The 20,182-nt window shown below is 40.1% G+C and overlaps 2 protein-coding genes across 10 annotated transcripts in view; one reads left to right on the forward strand and one right to left on the reverse strand.

Annotated features, from left to right (window-relative positions):
* Positions 1-10,356, forward strand: part of DEK (DEK proto-oncogene) — a 31,948-nt gene extending 21,592 nt beyond the window's left edge. For 3 of the 4 annotated variants that reach the window (XM_024983697.2, NM_001099717.1, XM_010818492.4), the window contains exons 8-11: positions 5,000-5,135; positions 5,470-5,618; positions 8,305-8,373; positions 8,834-10,356. In XM_024983697.2, the coding sequence (XP_024839465.1) occupies positions 5,000-5,135; positions 5,470-5,618; positions 8,305-8,373; positions 8,834-8,845 (366 nt within the window). In that variant the 3' untranslated portion in view covers positions 8,846-10,356. Of the gene's footprint in view, positions 1-36; positions 135-4,999; positions 5,136-5,469; positions 5,619-8,304; positions 8,374-8,833 lie in introns of those variants that run through there. The other variant, XM_059880421.1, reaches the window with a different exon arrangement.
* A 358-nt stretch (positions 10,357-10,714) lies between these two features.
* The window catches only part of KDM1B (lysine demethylase 1B), a 43,670-nt gene continuing 34,202 nt past the window's right edge, over positions 10,715-20,182 (reverse strand). For 4 of the 6 annotated variants that reach the window (XM_002697549.7, XM_005223821.5, XM_005223820.5 and 1 more), the window contains 5 exons: positions 19,853-19,969; positions 18,741-18,866; positions 17,683-17,805; positions 15,583-15,735; positions 10,715-12,633 (listed from right to left, as the gene is read on the reverse strand). In XM_002697549.7, coding sequence (XP_002697595.1) covers positions 12,550-12,633; positions 15,583-15,735; positions 17,683-17,805; positions 18,741-18,866; positions 19,853-19,969 — 603 coding nt within the window. In that variant the 3' untranslated portion in view covers positions 10,715-12,549. The remainder of the gene's footprint in view (positions 12,634-15,582; positions 15,736-17,682; positions 17,806-18,740; positions 18,867-19,852; positions 19,970-20,182) is intronic. The other 2 variants (XM_024983857.2, XM_024983858.2) reach the window with 2 other exon arrangements.

Here is a 20,182-nt window from a genome sequence, read left to right on the forward strand (position 1 = left end):
GAAGCTAATACTTATTTTGTTCATCTGTTCACCCAGTACAACCTTTCTGCTGTGAGGACAGGATTCTGGCTCTGTGTGACAGGCGTCTTTTTTGGAGACCCTCCTTCAATAGCCCTGCTCCCAATAAAAGATAGGTAAGCCTTCTCCCAAGGGTTTTTTTTTGCCTCCCTTCAAAAAGTGCTTGTGTCATTCCCCTGCTTCTGTGCCTTCATGGTTATCAGACACGTGGAAAATCTTCAAATTTTTAAAAATTTCTATTATTACTGTACATTGTAAAAAGTTTAGATTACAGTACATTGTACTGTCTGAAATTACCAGCAGCAGTTAGTTGGTTTCCCTTTTATCTGTTTCCCTTTAGTGCATCAAAAATACCTACAGTACTGATGGTTCTGATTGAACCACTCACAGCATCTTCAGAAAAGGCAAGCCAGAATCTAGAAATAAATCCCAACTTGGAAACTAGCTTTTTCTTTATTCTTTTTTTTTTTTCTTTCATTTTTCACCTAATTTTTTTCCATACATTTTGCTGAAAGACTCAAAATCTTACTTCCTGTTAAATGCAACTGTCATGAGTACTTCCAGCATTTTTCCTGTATAATGCTACATAATGTGTTTATTGTAATTACTAAAATATTCAAAATACTTTTTAAAAGACTTAAAATAGGAGGCCAGATCTTAATTTTTAATATAATCACTTTTCGATTGTTCAGTTCAATAAATTGAGAGTGTGCTATGTGCTGTTGGGGTTACAGAAGATATTTTCTACCCAAATATCACTTGCGTGATACTTGGTACAGGATTTTAAAAGAAAGAGCATCTCTGTGTTGATGAGGGAAAGCTTTGGGAAGAGGTTGGAAGAAAACCAATTGTAATTGACTTTGGGACTAGAAAGGAAAGTTGGCCATGTGACCAAAGATGGGGCGTAGAAAGGTACTCCACACTTGTCTGTGGTTAGGTGGTTTGTCCAGAAGTAAAGCAGCTAGAGATGAAGCTAGAGCAGTATACACTGAAGCCAGACTACAGAGAACCCACGTGGTTGGGCCTTGTGTGAGTAATATAACCTCTGGGGACAGATTTAGCATTCTCGTTTCTTCAAAATGATTGCTTATTCTACCTGAGCATTTAGCTAAGTGGAGAAAAAGAGACATGTCTTCTGTCTTCCAAGAACTGACTGTTTAGGTGGGGAGAGCTACCAGTCTTTCAGTAAGCCTCTACTGGTGCATGATGAGGACGGGCTTCCACAGTGGCTCAGTGGTAAAGAATCCTCCTGTAATGCTGGAGACCTGGTTTGACCCCTGGGTCAGGAACATCCCCTGGAGAAGAAAATGGCAACCCACTCCAGTATTCTTGCCTGAGAAATCTCACTGATAGGGGAGCCTGGTGGGCTACAGTCCATGGGGTCGTAGAAAAGTCAGACACGACCGAGCAACTGACGACAGCAAGGAGGATACTATTGAGAATCTGCCATGTGCCATGTACTTTACATCTTGAATCTTGTGTAGTCTTGACTCCATGAGAGAAGGTGGTACATTCTTATTTTTTGCTTTGGATATTAATTATCCAGCTTTCCAGAGCTGCTAGTTCATATACTTCTGTCTTCAGCTCTATATCCAAATCTGATTTTAAGCAGTAGCTTTAGGGAAGTTTAACACGGGCATATATCCACGTCTGCTGGTGTAAAGTTCAACCTGTTGATCTCTCTGATTCTGCCTGTTCTCTGTGTGTCTCCAGTAATTCATGACCTAGACCAGGAGTTGGCAAACTATGGCCTGTATGCAGATCCAGTTTCATACAGCCTAGAAGCCAAGGGTGGTTTTTCCATTTTTTTAGTATTTGTAAAAGACAAAAGAGGAAGATTGTACAACAATGACCATAAGGGGCCAGCAAAAGCTAAAATATTTATTATTTGCACTTCATAGAAAAGGCTTGGTGACAGACCTAGACCATACATTTCTCTCGTTTTACGTCGTTTACAGCTAGGTGAGTAAGCTGTGGGGCTTTTAAGAAATACATAGGCCCCAGCCCCCACCCTTAATTTTTTGTTCTCTTTCTCTTAAAGTTTACAACCTATTTAGATAAGTTGTGCCAAAAGACAGATAACTAAAAATCAAAAAGTTTGGCTAACTGCTATTGATAGAAAAAACGTCTTAGCTAGCAGAGTGATTCTAATGAAATAGAACCTTGGAATTAGAATAGATCTTGAAAAGTTATCTATAGTCTCCAAGGATCTTTTCCCATCTCAGTTTTCCAAATAATTACATAGCAACGGCTAAGTGGTAGTTCTAAACTTGGCAGTGGAGATCAAGAAACAAGATAGAGTCTCGGTGTTAAGCCGTTCAATCTAGTTGGCAGGAGGGGAGAGGTCAAAGCTTAGGAGGGGAAAAGTACGGGAAAATAAAGAGTTCAGAAAGTGGTTTGCTCAAGCTCGAGTCTGTCTTTCTTTCTATGAGCAGGTAGGGAGCAAAGATCCAGAGAGGGAAGCCTCACGGGAGGTGACAGTTTGATCTGAGCCTTAAAGGATAAACAGGAGAGGTTGGCATAAGGAAAGAAAGGGGTTTGGAGAAAATGGTACAAAATTGAATTACATGAAAGGCCCATCTTAGCATCACCAAAAAAAGATTCTAGAGAAATGATCCTGGAGCCCATACAGAGTTTGGAGGAAAGGGCCAGAGATAGTCCTAATACTGAGTTTGGTTACATTTTGTTGCCTTGCTGTATTTTCTCCCAGCACTTTTAATTCTTTGTTATTATCAGTAACATTTGTATGTGACAGTGAGTTAGATCATGGTATTGACTTGCTGCACTGGTTCAGTTCAGTAGTTTGACCTGTAGCTACTTTGGTCATCTCTATGAGCAGCTAGTGCAGTAGGAGGCACGCTGGACCTAACCAGGGTCTTGCTTCTTACTGGCTGTAAGGTATTGTTCCACTTAACTGCACAGATGTATTTTCCTCATTTATAGTAATGTCAGCTGTTTGTCATTGTGGGGTGTTTTTTTTTTTTTGCTTTGTTTTTTAGGTCATATGAGCGTGTGTATATGAAAGCGGTGCTGTACGAATGCCTTTTTCATTTTCCTTTTAATTTTTAACCACATTCTGGGTTCAGAGTACAGATAAACCAGATCCTGCAAATGATACAGATGAACATAGCCAGAAATATTGAAGTGGCTACTTTATGGCAGGTGCTCTTGTACTTTATAAGGACAGAGCTAAATTAGATAGGTGTCTCTTCTCATGGAGATTGTCAGATAGGCCCCTAAGAAACTTGCAGTGTAGTGGGAGAACAGACATGTAAATACCTAGACTTTGAAACACATAAATACATTAAATGTTTTCTTTGGTGCCTTTTATGTATTCACTCACCTGATCTTCACAGAAGTTCTACAGATATGGCCATAGTTGGTCGAATCTGCAGTGCCTGGAAGGCATCATTTAAATGTAGATTGTAAAATGTATCCCAGTGTCTAAGATGAGTTTGGGGGTTGAATGTTAAATTTAGCCAGGTCTAGTATTATTACCTCTACTTTGCAGATGCGGAATCAGACACAGGAACGATAAGTGATTTGTCTGAGAATTCAAAATTGCTCACTGGTGAAGTCAGGACTTGAATCAGGAAGTTTGGCTCTAAAAACCTGTATTCTAATTGACTGCTTCACAAAACCTTCCATAAAGACAGAGCAAATAAATTGTAGGTCAAGTACTGTGGGGGCTGCCGATTAATCAGATTGGCCAAAAGATTTGGAGAATGTGATTGCTGAGAGAGGTTTAGACTCCTGAGGGAAATTTTCCTAAGTAGAGGAGAGGGAATGAAAGTAATGAAAACTTAAAGGTTGTGTAGAATTTAAGTGGGTGTGGTTTTTTACTTTCCTTCTCAGTTTTCCCAGGGCCTCTTTTCATTACCTCCAAAGTACTGGATGATCTTGTTTGCCTTAACTTCCAAAAATTGTCTACTGTTGCAATGTCAAGGTCTGTCTTTTTGAGATTCCCTGTTTTCCAGAGTACCTAACATCTCTTTCCTGTACCCAGTATCTTATTTTCAGAGCAGCTGAAGTGGTTTTTAGCACCTGTAAGGCTAAAGCACGTGATGTGAATTATTTGATTGCCTCTCTGCTCAAGATGAAACACATGAGTTTCTACAGAGTTTATGTTACTATTCAGCTTTCACTGTTTCCCTGTGCCAGCACTTACATTATGAAAAAGATACTTTACTGAATTCCTACCATGAGTTTGTCACATAGATTAATGGCCGCCCCCTCCAGGGTTCTTGCCTGGAGAATCCCATGGACAGAGGAGCCCAGCGGGCTGCAGTCAGTGGGGTTGCAAAGAGTCGGACATAGTTGAGTGACTGACATACTAAGGATTTTTTTTAAAACTGTAATTTTGTCATTTTAATCTCCATATGTGTGTATTTTGCTTTTATTTGATTAGCTCTGAGTTAGTGTTTAAGAAACAGGATCTGGAGTAAGATCTGTTTGAAGCTCTTTATTTTATCATGTGACTGGACAAAACCTCTCTGAGCCTTCATTTCCTCATATGTTTATAAAAAGTTATTGAGAAACTACTTTGCACTATTCTAGGAGTTAGGGATACATCAGTGAACCCAAAAAGTTCAAAAAAATCCTTGTTCTCTTGGAATTTAACCTTTTAGTTGGGAGAGACTGACAATAAATAATAGAATATTAATAGTACTTACATTTTACAGTTTTTTTCCCCCAAGAGTAAAGTCTTCTGCATATAAAGTTTTCTCTCCATAGTGTGTAAGAAATGTGAGCACCTATTATTTTTAAAGTTTGATTCTTTACCTCACCTGACTAGTCCTGTGTTGGGATAAAATTAAGTTCCTTGAATGTTACTCATCTCAGAAGTGGACAGTTAGTAATAATTTTTCACTGGTGATATTGACTAATTAAGTTCCTCTAGTATTGTTGAGGGGTGTGGACAAGTAGAGGAATGACAGTTAGTCACTCATCAATGTATGTACTTTGTTTTTATTTCCAACAGCCACCAAAAAAGACATCCAAAAGAGAAAAGCCCAAACAGAAAGCCACTCCTAAAAGTAAAAAATCTGTAAAAAGTGCTAATGTTAAGAAGGCAGATAGCAGTACCACCAAGAAGAATCAAAATAGTTCCAAAAAAGGTACGTTAGAAATGACACATTTTCAGCAACCCTAAAGATACAACTTATATGCTATAGTATGGTTTTTAAACATATATGAAAACTAGGTAAACTGTGAAGAACATTGAGGGGAGTATACCAGTTTTGTGTATTTATAATTTTTCAAAATTGACAAAAATTTCAGTGTGTGTTTTATAGGTACTGTAGAGTGGTGATCTATAATTTTTTAAATTTAGTACCTTTTCAAGAATCTGATGAATGCTTATAGAATCTTTCCTAATCTGTCTTGAATATTAATTTACTTTTCTATGTAAGAAAAAACTTATTTTCATGTCATAAAATATCTTACTTTTAGAAAGTGAATCTGAGGATAGTTCAGATGATGAACCTTTAATTAAAAAATTGAAGAAACCTCCTACAGATGAAGAGTTAAAGGAAACAGTAAAGAAATTATTGGCCAGTGCTAACTTGGAGGAAGTCACAATGAAGCAGATTTGCAAAGAGGTAATGGACAGATACCGAGATTATTTTCCTTTTATTTGAAAAAAATCTTTCACCCATCCCTCAGGTCAAAGCTAGATTCTTACATGCTTTCATTCATTGAACAAGTATTTATAGAACTACTACATGCCAGCTGTTCTTGTAGGTGCTGGGGTACCACTTTCAGTAAAGTAGTCAAAACCTCTGCCCTATTGGAGTCATTTTATAAACAAACAGTAAAATGTATACAGTGACTGAAGTTGAAGTGATACATTCCAAACTGCATAGGAATAATCTTTTTTCCTAACCTGGAAACAATTTTTATTGATGCATCCTTAGATTATGTTAGTTTAACCAAGCAGAATCTCTTGGGCTACCTTACTTTGAGTACTACTATGATAAATGAGAAGGTTAGATTCCAGGTTAGATTCTTAGCTCAAACTTTTGTGAAATTCTTCTGATACTTCTCAGGAAATGATCTAGTCTTGAATATGATTCCATACTCTAGGTTGAGATTAGATTTTAGAATCTGGTTTCTTATGGTAAAATGAAACTAAAATTTTAAATGTACTAAAAGTGGAATATTCTTAACTTTTTAAAGATATTGATTATTGTTTTTCTTATTCATTCAACATTAGCTGAGCCTCTGCTACACATCAGGCACTGGGATAGGTGTTAGAAGTGGTATAAGGAAATGTACTTTCATCTTCTATGAATTGTAACAACTTTGGGGAGTTAGGTAATACGTTAAAATTTAAATGGCAAGTACCCTTTAACCTAGCAATTCCATTTCTAGGTCTCTATCTTAAAGACATAGTCACATCTACACAAAATGATTTCAATAATGTTCAGCCTGTCTGTAATACTGAAAAATCAGAAACAACCTAAATGGCCTTCAATAGGGAAATGTTTAAACTGTACATCTATACTTTTGGAATACTGTGTAGCAGTTCAAAAGAACATCGAAAAACCTTCCAGGTATTTGCAAGTTTTTAAAACAGGTATTTCCCTGTTATGTAAATACAGAAAGACTGTATTGCCATTGACACGTTTATATGTTTGTATATAAACTCAGTTCTAAAGATCTGGAAGAATAATAGCAAACTGATAACTGGTCTCCTCTGAGAGAAGAGACTGAAAGGAAAGTTGAAGGAAGACAAGTACTGTTCATTTTAATGACTTTGTGAACACATTTATGTAATTCTAAGGGGATTATTAATAACATGGAGAGGTCGGGTGAGAAGGTCATGAGGGTTTTTTGGACTCCGCAAATGCAGAGAGAATTGTTTGCCTGATAGCAGTTCTGCAGGATGGTAGATGCCAGGGTTATCCCTTTGACTGAGAATTAATAGGAAAGTGAATTAGTTAAAGTTTATGTGTTAGTAATTGGAGAATGATACAAGCTGATAAAATATTTTTTAAGGTCAGGGAGGGAGAGTAGAAGCTTGTGTTCGGCTAAGGGACAGTTGTGAGAAAGGAGAAGCTGAAGGTCCCAAGCCTTGAGAGATGGGTCCCTGCAAAGGTAGAGACAGAACTGTTGATGGATCCTGTACACATGAATTGGAGGAGAAGAGGCAAGTCAGAAAGTTGAGGAAATTCAGAGTAATGCCTTCTCAACTGAGAGCAAGTGTGTGGGACACAAATAAGGGGATAAAGTTGCCGCTGGTAAGAATGCAAGGGGGACCTAATTAGAACTCCTTGGGATTTCTAGGGAGGCTGTGACGTTGAATACCACGAACTTAAAACAGGACCATTCTTTTTTTAACTTTATTCAAGTAGAGGTGACAAAAGACCATTCTTTTCAAATTTGTTACATTTTCCTGCAGAACTTAACGGTAGAAAAATTGGTAGTTAGACAAATTAAGGGTTGGAGTTTTGCAGAGAAAGAACAAAGGGCAAACCATTAGAGTAATGTAAATGATTGACCATGTTCCCAGAGGTTGGCAAAATACAGCCTGTGGGCCATTGTACCACAGCCATAGCCACTCCTTTGAGTATTGCCTATGGAAGCATTTACGCTGCAGTGGCATGGCTGAGTAGTTGTGACCAAAACTGTCATTGGAAAGCTGGAAACATTTTCTGCGGAAAAGGTTTGCTGACCTTGAATTGTACAGTAGGAGTGAAGCCAGCTAGGTGTATATGGGCAGGTCAGGACCAGGAGTCACTGTGAAACCAAGCAGCAAGTATCAGGTTGAGAAATCTAAAGGCTAAAAATTTAGGAGTGGACTCAAAGATATAACTGGATCTCAGTGATAGCTTTGGGGAAGGGATGGAGCAGTGATGTGGAGGCTGAAATTCATCAGAGTTGAAGTTGAGGAATCATAAATGCATTAGATGCTGTAACAGAAGAAATAAAAGGATACCTTTAAAAGATGACTGACAGGTAACCTACCAATATAAAGAATTTAATCCACTTAGCTAAGATCTTTCTAGATGGTTTCCTCATGCATGTATATTGTTAATTCAGCTGTACTCCTACTATATAAAACACTGAAAATATTTGCACGCTAGTTTATTTTCTGCTTTATATACAGTATTATTAAAACTACTCATTTGCTGTAGAATTCTACATGGTGAATGAACCAGTGGTGGTTAGCATGTACTGTTCAAAGCTACATGTACCTCTTTGTCCATAGCACAGATTTCATTATCCAAAGAGAGTATGTTATTGGATTTTTAAATCTACTTTTGTTTTCCCTTTTCACTATAGGTATATGAAAATTATCCTGCTTATGACTTAACTGAAAGAAAAGAGTTCATAAAAACAACTGTTAAAGAGGTAACTATCCAACTTTTCCAGTTTTGATCATTTTGGACGTAATAAGACAAAAGAAATTACGTGTAAATACTACATATTTTTCAAAATATTTATGTCACTAAATATTTGTTGCTCAAAATTTCCTCAAAATAGATAGGAGAAGATAGTAATTTTCATCCCCATTTTAGAGCTTAAAAATAGAACATTAGTGACAAAACTTGGCCTCAGATGGAGATACGGGCTCAGTGTACATGGGCAGGCAGGCAGCTCCAAGGAGCTCACGTGACCACTTGAGCACACGGTCCTTCTGTCCACCAAAGGCAGGAGAAAATCAACAGTAGCTGTAGGCTTTTATTGATCCCAGCTGATTTCCCAGGGTCACAGTAGTAAGGTAGAAGTTAAAAAGTAAAGTGAGGTTTTGATTTATGTGTACCACATACTGCATTTTGGGTATGAGGAAGTGTTTTCTCTTTTGTTACAGCTGATTTCTTGAGAAAGAGGACAGAGACAGATGACCTGTGCCCATGGAGCTAAAGATCTGATTTATATACCATTATACCAGCAAAGAGAATGTATTTCCTTTTCTAAATCTTTGCAAGCGTTGTTGGTAGAACTTCCTGCTGACCTTTTTATCTTGAGTGTTAGGTGAATTGCGTTTGCTGTTTTAAATTGCATTTTTATGCAGTTTTTAGTTTAAATTTTTGCATGGCTACAGTAATTGTCCCTTGCTTTTATAGTTGTATTTTGTACATTTTGGATTTCTTTATATAAGACTATAGATTCTTGAACTGTTGTAGTTTTTAGTGTATGCGCGCAATATTAGCTTAAGTCATACTTCTAATCAAGTAGAACAGAAACTATGGTAATTGGCATTTATACATGCAGAGACTGTTGCAGTATTTAGTAGATAAAATATTTTGAATACACGTCTGTCAGTGTTAAAACCAGTGGCAGTGTGTTCATCATGTTAAAAATGTATGAGCTTCAGCTGCCCAGATGACTAAATTGGAACTTTTCTCCTGCATGTATATATATGTCAAATTGTCAGCATGACAGGAGTGACAGATGTTATTTTTGTATTTTTAAAAACGAATTTGTTGTATATAAAGTTTTTTTATTTCTTTTGTGCAGATCAGTTTTTAAACTCATATAAGTAGGTATCTTTACAGTTACAAACTATGAAATGACAGTGTTCAACCAGAAGGTATGACAGAGCAGTGAAAGTCAGAATTCAGTGAAGAAAACACTGAAGCAATAGATAGTTCTCTGCTTTGCCTCGAAGTGTCATCAATTTATAGTTTTAGTGTTAACTCTGCAAGTGTCTGTAGATACATTTTATATTAAGGGTAGACCAAAATCAACACATCAAAACTTCAAAAATTGGGGGGATCTGGATCAAGTAGAAGCACATTTGGCTTCAAATAAATATACTGATTTTTAACTGCTTTTGCCCACATAAAAAGCTGGTATTTACAGGAAACCTGGCTACCTTTATAATTATGGTTGAAAGTATCGATTATAATGCCACAAGATGATAATGTGTAGACAGTAGTGGGTATCTGACAAAGTATTTTTCAAAAGTGATGGACTTAAAATGTTAAAGAAACATAACATATTCACAGAATCAGGGGTGTTAAATTTTGGCCAATCAGGATTCTAGGTGATCAACACATAGACCACTCCTGAATAAGACTAATTTTGTCTTTTGATTGTCTTAATGAACTTATTAAATAATCTGAATTTTAAAACTGCTGCTTATGTGAGAATTAGGCCCTTGATGAACCATTGAGTGTTTAAAATATCTTTGCATCATAGTAGAGATTTATAAAAATATGTTGACTGCTAACAGGTATTTTCACAGGTTTGACTTGTTTCTTGATAAAGTTATTAAGACATTAAAGAAAGGTTGAAATAAACAACTAAATGAGACTTGAGAACTGGCCTTTGGTTTTAAATACTTGATTTGTTCCTATAAACCTTGTCAATAAAAACAATAAATCAACACCTCTGTCTCTTTGCATTTGATATCTTAACATGTATTTCAGAGTAGAGATTTTTTTTTAATGGATTCATTAGCCTTGTAGCCCATATAATTTGGAGGGCTCATTGCTGGTAATTGATCGCTTTTACTTTGAAAAAATACATTACAAAGAAATCGGGGTGGGGGGAGCTTGTGCTCTCACAAAACTAAGTTGATCAGAGTTATCTGTGATCATTCACTTGAAAAGGATACACAGTAATGCCTATGACCTGCACAGTCTAAAGAGGTTTGGAGGTTGAAGGGATTGAGTTGGTGTGTGTGAAACACTGTGGTGAAGATGTATCTGCTGAGGAGTGTGTTTTCATCACTACAGTGCACAGTGTATTTGAAAAACACGTTTTATTAAGCAGTTTTACACAATCAGCTGTTCACAGTCTGCAGTTGAAACACATATATATTCACTGCTATTAAATCTTCAGGCAGCAGTGAAAAACATACTCAAATAAGAAAAAAAAAAGTACCGTGGCTCCTTAAAGAACAAAATGTTAGGTGATGTCACTTGAGACAGGAAATGAGGGTTTACCGTACTTTATTTAGGTAGGTCTCCCCTCTTGTTTGCTTATAGCACTATACAAGTTTAAGTGCCCAGAAACCAAAGTAATGATGGACTGTGAACCATTTCAACTTAAAGTGTTTTGCATTTATCACTTGACACATGCTATTTAAACATTTTAATACAGGAAACACGTGAAGCAGAATACTTCCCAATCAGTACCAATGACTTTCATTAGATAACCCTAAATATCAACCTTTTCCTGTTAACTTTGAAACCAATTTACTGCTTTTTTCTTTCTTTCAGTTGTATCATACTTCTGGGGAGGGAGGTGGGTCTAAGCTCTTGCTAAAGTTCACCATATAATCTTTGCATAAAATACAATTTCTACTTACAACCTGACTTTAAATTTTAAAAATACCTAATATTTTGAAAAGTGGTTTCAAAGTCATTTTGAGTCCTTTTTTAAGCTGACCAACATACTGAAAGAATTCTTCAAAGACTTTTTAAAACAAAAGCACTTAAGTTACCCATATTTCTAACCTGTAAACTGAACTTTCTTGGCAAGATGGGCATCCTGTAGACCCTGAAATCAGTGTGTATTTATTTGTCATGAGTGAAAGAAGGAAAAAGTAAATATTTACTATGTTCTCAGGCTTTTAAGATATGGCTTATAAAATGTGTAATATTTATCCCAGGATATTTCACATTTTTCTGCAGTTTTCCAGTGGACCTGCCTATGGAATACTGAAAACATAATTCTATAAAAAATATTCCTAGAGACTTAATCAGTTATTTTAAAAAGAGGCAGTAGGGAGAGACTTTTATTAAATTATTCTGACAAGACCCTTTGCTAGTGGTTGCCAAAGTTAAGGCTATTTAAAATGTGCCATCTGCACAAACATGGCTCTTAAGAAAAACAGCCATATTCTGCATCTAAAGTACGAAGACCACACAATCTCTTCTCCATTCTCAATGATACCACACCTGTACTGCTGAATCGAAAATTTTGCCAATGAGTGCACAGATCTAATATGTTTTATTATAAAAGATACCTGAATTTAAATTTCTTTTGAACACCTAATGGGAGGAAATACCTACAATATAAAATAGAAGTTTTATTTATCTTGGAAGAGTTTGTACTGTATCCAAAAAGGGGAGATTTCTATCTAAATTTAAGTAAAAGCTCAATATTAGAACTATATAAAAATCTTAAGGCTCATTGGCAAAGATACTGATAAATTGTCACAGACGTACATGGCTTTGTTTTTTTTTTTAATGATTCCTGCTTGACTTGGTTTTTCAATGTGTGAAAATTGGTCAGCCAAAAAAAAAGTCAGATTTCAAGGGAATCTCTTAACCATGGAAGAATCATATCCAAGGTCTTAACTGAAGGTTATATTCTGCCTTACTCTGAAATTGGAACATTTAGCACTAGTCAGACCAATGGAAAATGCTATTAAATATAAGTGCTTATAAAAGGATTCTTGTAACCCATGCTTTCAGAATGGTAAAAACTGGTTTATATTATCATACCACCTTAGAACATTCAAGTTTTGCTACCTAGAGAGGATTGTTTGATTTTATCAAAGTGAGGTCTAACATGTTTTTCAAACCTTTCCCTTTGGGATACAGAAGAAAGCTGCGTCCAGACAAATTCTATTTAAAATGCTGCAATCTTGCTTGCTTCTCGAACACCACTCAAATATGCCCCTGTAACAGTCTGTGGGAAATGCCTGTTTGTTGCCTGTTAAAAAAAGAAATTATAATTTGAGATCATGTATAAGAAATTTAGATGACTATCAAAATATAGTATGAATTTACACTTTTCTCCCATCCTCCTAAAATGTTGCCCCTCCTGTGTGCTCACAGAACACTCGACTCACCCATCACAGCACCTGAACATTTCTGGCTTATTTCACTGTGTTTCACCAAATTCATTCTACACAGTCAGCACTCGTGTGTAGTAGTACTGTGTGACATTCATGAAGGTATTATATATGCCAGGTACTGGAGTTAAGAATAATGAGTAAGACACAGCCCCCTCCCATCAGACAATCAGTGGTAAGTCAAACAAGCACAAGAAGTGAATCAGTTCATCCTTGTCTGGAGTTTTGCTGGATGAGTATTAACAAGAAGTTTAACAAACAGAAGGGAAAGACAAAAGGTGACTATCAACAGAGAAAACCTCACCTGCAAGGAGGTTATAGTGGGAAGAGAATAAGCAAACCAGGACAGGAAAGTTAGGCTTGGATTTACAACCATTAGGTATTTTCTGTCATTGTTAGGTATTCTTGCCTGGAAAAGTCCATGGACAGAGAAGCCTGTCATATATAGTCCATGAGGTCACGAAGAGTCGGACGTGACTGAAGTGACTGAGCCCGCATGCAACCAAGACAAAATCTGGGATGTGATTATGGGAGAAGAGTAGCTAAAACGTAGTCAAGTAGGTCATAGAAAAGGGAATATAAGAAAGATGAAGTTCCATGTGAATTTAGGTTACATGTCACCCAAACTGGTAGCTGGCATGAAATGGAAAAACATCCCGGTGCCACAGACTTTTAAAGTGGGAGGATGATCAGGAGGTCGGGGGGAACACCATTACTTGGGAAAAGAGTAGCAGAGTAATAGAAACCTCAAAAGAAATGGGTTAAGAAGTACTTAGTCGCTTCAGTCATGTCTGACTGTTCAAGCTCCTCTGTCCATGGGATTCTCTAGGCAAGAATAATGGAGTGGGTGCCATGCCCTCCTCCAGGGTATCTTTCTGACAAGGAATTGAACTCAGGTGTCCTGCATTGCAGGCAAATTCTTTACCACTGAACCACTGGGGAAGCCCTTTTATAAGAAGATGAGGTAGTAACCAGAGAAGACTCTTGAGAGTCCCTTGGACTGTAAGGAGATCCAACCAGTCCATCCTGAAGGAAATCAGTCCTGAATATTCATTGAAAGGACTGATGCCGAACATGAAACTCCAATACTTTGGCCACCTGATGTGAAGAACTGACTCACTGGAAAAGACCCTGATGTTGGGAAAGATTGCAGGCAGGAAAGGGGACGACAGAGGATGAGATGCTTGGATGGACTGACTTAGTGGACTTGTGTTTAAGTAAACTCCGGGAGTTGGTGATGGACAAGGAAGCTTGGTGTGCTGCAGGCCATGGGGTTGCAAAGAGTTGGACACAACTGAGCAACTCAACTGAGGTAGCAATTGTATCAAAGCAGCAAAGAAAAGCCAAAACTTCTAAAGCCTGTTCATGGCCCTTTGGCCCTATTAGGGCCATCTTTTGGAAGCAGTTGACACTTGTGGCCTGGAATGCAACCATTATGTTCTGTTCCTACAAAGTTGGTGCTTTATAGCCCAAAGAGGAAATCAAAGTCAGCTGGTTTTAAAATGATATTCTTTTGTAATAATTCAAAAACCCTGAAAATATTAAAAAACACTATTTTAGATTAATCGAGGAGACCAGTATAATCCTAAACGGTATTAGGGTATGAAGACAGATGAAAAGAGTGCTGAGAATTTACTCTATTTTGATGAACTACAGAGAGGTGGGGGGTGGGGAACAGCAAAAGCAAACTAATTCAACCCCAGAAATCTGTTTTTGTTGTTGTTTATCATAATTTTAAAAAATACTGAAAAGAGGGTTCTAGGAAGTATGAACCCCAACCCTGCAAAGTGGTAAGGAGGAATCCTGGGAGGACAGATCTGCAGGAGTCCCCAAGATAAACTACAGCAAAGAGAAGATGTCAGGAAAGGGGGTTCCAAGGAAGGGAACCTACAGGCTGTCCACAAAGTGGGGAGGCTTGCAACTTCCCTGGTGGTCCAGTGGTTAGGATTTTGCAACTCTGTGTTTCCACTGCAGGGGGCATGAGTTGGCTCCCTGGTTGGGGAATTAAGATTCCCAGGCATGGCTCAACAACAACAGAAAAAAGTGGGGAGGCTTAAGAAGTGGTATAAAAAGAGTTATGAAGAAGGAAATGGCAACCCACTCCGGTATTCTTGCCTGGAGAATTCCATAGACAAGAGGAGCCTGATGGGCTGCTGTCCATGGGGTTGCACAGAGTCAGACATGACTGAAGCAACTTAACATGCATGCATGCACTGGAGAAGGAAATGGCAACCCACTCCAGTGTTCTTGCCTGGAGAATCCCAGGGACGGGGGAGCTTGGTGGGCGGCTGTCTCTGGGGTTGCAGAGTCAGACACAACTGAAGCGACTTAGCAGCAGCAGCATAAAAAGAGTTAAGCTAACGGAAGAAGAGGCTACTGTGACTGAAGAGGAAACAGCTGTGTAAGAAAAGAATCGGCGGTCGCCTTCCTGGCTCAGCAGTAAGCAACCACATCATATAAGCACTGACACTAATTTAAAATTAAATTGTGAAGTAAACAGGGAAGAGATGAAACAGGCTAAGTCTTTAACCTGACAGGAAGTCTGGAGGTAATGTCTTAACTTCTTAAATCCAAAGACAACAATGTAAAAATCTTAAGACATGAAGTAAACTCCAGAAGAAAACAGCAAAAAGAGTTAAAAATGGCTGCTCGGGGAATTTGAGGAGGATATTGTCAGGGTACCTGCCGTTCGTTGCCACAAGACTTGAAGGTATTTGACGTTGCTTTTAAACTCTGAATGCAGACCAGTTCAGCTAAAAGCAAGTGATCCAAATGAAAGCAGTCAGGGTCAGAGTGACGAAACCCACCTCGCCAGCAAAAAAGACGGTTCCTTGTATTTCCTCAGCAAGGATGTCGTAGGCCTCCCCGCTGCCCCCCGTCTTCACGAAGCTGTAGGCCATCTGGATCCAGGGGTCCGTGCTCCAGCGGGTGACAAAGTACTTGGTGGGATCTGGGACCTCCTGTGTCAAGCAGAAGGGATCGGAAGGGACTTGGACTGGTTGCAACCCAACCGTCCTAAAATTACAGCCCTCCCTCCATCCGGAAAGTGAGTTAATCCCTGTGGCATTCTGGGACAGCAGTTCCCATATGACCCTCCTGCCCGCCTGTTGCTCTGCCCAAGCCTCCGTATCTGTGTCTCTTCCTTTGTCACTGCCCCGTCTTTCTGACTTTGCCCAACACCCACATGTCTCCTTACTTCAACACCTTGTCCTTCTGCCAGAGACAATTTCCCCACCTACCAGGGGTCATCACCACAGGCTAAGAGTCCAGGCATTCCTCTTCCCTGGGGCTTCCCTGGAGGCTCAGACAGTAAAGAATCTGCCTACCAATGCAGGAGACCCAGGTTCGGTCCCTGGGTTGGGAAGATCCCCTGAAGGAGGGCATGGCAGCCCCCTCCAGTATTCTTGCCTGGAGAAATCCATGGACAGAGGAGCCTGGCGGGCTACAGTCCATGGGGTCGCCAAGAGTCGGACATGACTGAGCGACTAACACACACACATTCCCCTTCTCATCACCTGGAACACGCTGGACCAGAGGAGGAGAGGGACGGGCAGGGTCTGAGGACCTCTGAATGGAATTCTCAACAGGCTTCTCCACAGAACAGCTACACCAGTCATGTTTCAGATAATTCTGTAGGCTGACCCCTGCCAAGCGCCACCATGAAACAGATTTCTGTGCAAACTGTGTGCTAAGTTCCAAATAACTGATTTGAAAACGAATTTTGAGACAAAAGTCCCAGGCGAGGGACTATTGTGAGAGAGACTTGCACCATGTAAAATAAGCAGTACCCCGAGGGCCCCCCTCTTGCTAATGTACGTTATGTTCTGCGTCATTTCTCTTCTTTCTACTTCTGCTCCTTTATCGGGAAAGGATATACATCGTGCCATTTATAAATCTCCAGAGACGGTGAGATTTAGTAAACTGGAGAGTAGAAAGTACCTTGAGCTTCTTGGAGAAAAGGGAAAGAGACTAGCAGTGGGGGGGGGGTGCAAGAAAATTCTGGCCAAGGTCCCTTTGAATGGAAAACTGTCAAAGCTTGCGAGGTTTGGGAACAGGATACCCAAATAGAGGATCTGTGGAAAATGCTGAGTCTTCCCTCTTGAGGAGAGAAAGGGGGGGTGTGCATGATATGAGGAAAAAAAGGAAGAGAATGTAAAAGGAGGAATGGGGTACTATTGTGAGCCTCACTGTGTCCCCCTACTCAAATTCAGATGATGAAACCCTAACCCGCAGGACCTCAGAAAGCAACTCTATTGGAGATAGGACTTTGATGAGGTCATTCAGGTGGGCCTTAATCCAGGATGCCAAGTGCCCTTCTAAGAAGAGAGGATTTGAACACAGACAACATAGACAAGAGGCGAGACCACGCAAGGACACGGGGGAAGCAGCCTTCTGTGAGCCAAGGCGGGAGGCCTCAGGAGAAACCAACTTCCCCTCCCCAACCCCTCAATCTGGTGTCTAGCCTCCTTAATTGTGAGACAATGAATTTTTGCTGCTTGGACTACCCAGTCTGGGGCAGTCTGTCATGGTGGCCCGAGTAAACTAATGCCTAAGAGGAAAGTTGGGGCCTCCCTGGTGACTCAGATAGATGGTAAAGAACCTGCCTGCAATGTGGGAGACTCAGGTTCAATCCCTGGGTCAGGAAGATCCCCTGGAGGAGGGCACAGCAACCCATTCCATGGACAGAGGAGCCTAGCAGGCTACAGTCCATGGGGTCGCAAAGGGTTGGACACAGCCAAGCAATTAACACTTGGATATTAAAAGAGAGAGAGGAAGACTGTGGCCCATGGCCCTGAGCCCCTTCGTGCTCGGTAGGAACAGACTTGCTTTGGGTCCGTGCCACTCTGAAGAGCACGGGAAGTCAGCGGCAAGCGTGTTTTTCTCTTTTCAAAGGGCGTGTGTCTGACCTGCTCCTTGAAGAGCTCGCGCAGGGTGGCCATGCACTGCTGCAGCACCTGCTTGTCCTCCAGGCTCCTGACGGCCGCCACCGCCTCTCCCGCAATCACCGACATCAGCACGCTGTGCTGCTTCTGGACACGTGACGGGAAAAGCACTTTACAGGCCGGGCTTTGAGGACCCAAGTCTCCAGATGCTCGGGTCTAAGCACTGGGTTGGCCAAAAAGTTCATTCGGGTGTTACCATCCGGTCTCGTGCAAAAACCCAAATGACCTTTTGGCCCTCATCCTCACAAGTCACAGATCATCATTTCCTACTGTCCTGTGGCCCAGGCCACCCACCTTCATTTATGCATTTTATTGTTCCCTGCTGGAAAAACTCCAGAAGTCACCTACATATCAAACCCCCAGATTCTCTTGGCTTTTCCCTTCTAAGAACTTTTAGAAGAAATGGAATGTGACTGAGAAGGGAACTCTGCACATAAAATAATGGGGGGAAAAAACCCCTTCTTGAATAGTAAGGACATTCTGCTCTTGGCTCCCATGTGGAACTTTTGAAGATAGTGTCTTGGGACAAACGGGCCCGAGGAAAAACAACTGTGAAGCTTTGGCAGGACATCAGCACAACCATCACGTTCAAGCCCAGGTGGTCCTGGGTCCTCCCCCAACCAATCACGTCCAGTGAATCCCAGATCTGCCCTCATGTGGGCCAATCATACCTGCCCCTCTCCCCTCCGGAGGACCCTTGGGGAGTATATTTCAAGTACCATTCATTACTGTGCTATCACCAACTCTCCCTGAGAGGAATTCGGAAGAATTCTTCCACTTCCATGGCAATGAATTCATTTACCAGGGACCAACATTAGTCCTTTAAGAAAATATGAGAGATACAGGGGCTCCTTTCCTATAGGAAAACATGCCCTGCAAGTGTCCCCCCAGCATACAAACAGACATCCAGAGTGTCCACAATGTCCATTAGCTCCTGGGCTTGACATGGGGGTAATTACCAAATCAAATTCTAAACTGTTAACAAGGGAATTCAAGCCACGTTCTAACACCCATGACTTTACCTGGGGATCCATGTCATAGAACACGGCAAAAAGCCCTCGCTTGCTGGCACTAGGAGGAACGTGACCAAAAAAGTCAGCCCCTTGAACTTTACTGTCCCAAAACCTATAAGGAAATTGCAAAGCAATCTGGAAAGCAAGCAAGAGAAAGGTGGTTATTAAGAGTTCAATGAAATCAAAAGTGTGGCAATCGCTAAGAAGCCACCCATAGCTCTTAAATACTTATGTTAAAAAAAAAAAAGATGTTCCAAAAAACTCAAACGTACTCCCTTTCCATTCTTCTATCAAACATACTCCCTTTCCATTCTTCTATCCTTTGTTCTCTCTGTGAACATGTTTTTTAATGCCATTCAGTCCTGTCCTCCCACGGATAATGGTGGGACCCACTGACAACCTCTAGGCTAATCCGAAGATGCAGAGCACTGCTGAGACTTAGTCTTGAAGCTTATGTTCAGGAGATAAAAGTCTTACTACTCATAAGTCTGCTGGTACCTACTGCAGCACTGGCAGATTCTGCTAATACAGTTTTTCAAGGCAAAGAAAGTAGAAACACTCTCCTCATTGGGGCTAATCAGTGAAGGGTATGAGGGGTTCCCTGGTAGCTCAGTTGGTAAAGAATCTGCCTGCAGTGCAAAAGACCCAGATTTCATCCCTGGGTCAGGAAGAACCCCTGAAGAAGGAAATGGCAACCCACTCCAGTATTCTTGCCTGGAGAATCCCATGGACAGAGGAGTCTGATAGGCTATAGTCCATGGGGGTGGCAAGAGTCAGACATGACTTAGCGACTAAACTACTATTACTACTACTACTAGTGAAGGGTAGATATGGAAAGCAGGACAAAAAAAAAAAGAATCGCCTATTTATATACCCAGTTCAAACCCTGAATAATGAAAAGTCTTTCTCCTGAATCAAAACTTGCAGAGCTCTGTCCGCTCTGCTCTTTTTGTTTTGATGATATCCTTCTGTACTCTTCAGGAACAATTACTCAAAGGAAAAGGAAGTCTTCGAATGTGATGTGGATTCAAAAATCACCTATTTCCCAATACCAGAAGTTTGGGGATCCCTGTCATCTGATACTCATCTCTCCAGTTTCCAGGCTTACGTAATTCAGTCACCTTTTCAATGATGCCTGCTCCTAAGCTGTTGATGGCCTTCATCTTCTTGTCTGACAACGGTGGGTTAAACTGAATGGCACCTTTCTGCAGTAAAGCCAGTGGTACAGTGACTAACACCTGTGGGAGATAATGAACCATTTACAGTCTGTCAAGTGTTTATCAATGTACCCTGTTGGGCTGGAAATCTTTCACTTATACGCTGGGTAACGTCCAATTGAAACTGTGTGATGCGTGCTGACTACTAAAAGTATCTGCTTTCGTCATGTCAGAGCAGGCTTTTTGAATCAGAGCCTGAAACTCTAATTTCTCTAAAAGCCAGAATACAAAGAA

Source organism: Bos taurus, chromosome 23, assembly GCF_002263795.3.
Source record: "Bos taurus isolate L1 Dominette 01449 registration number 42190680 breed Hereford chromosome 23, ARS-UCD2.0, whole genome shotgun sequence".
Lineage (NCBI taxonomy): Eukaryota > Metazoa > Chordata > Mammalia > Artiodactyla > Bovidae > Bos > Bos taurus.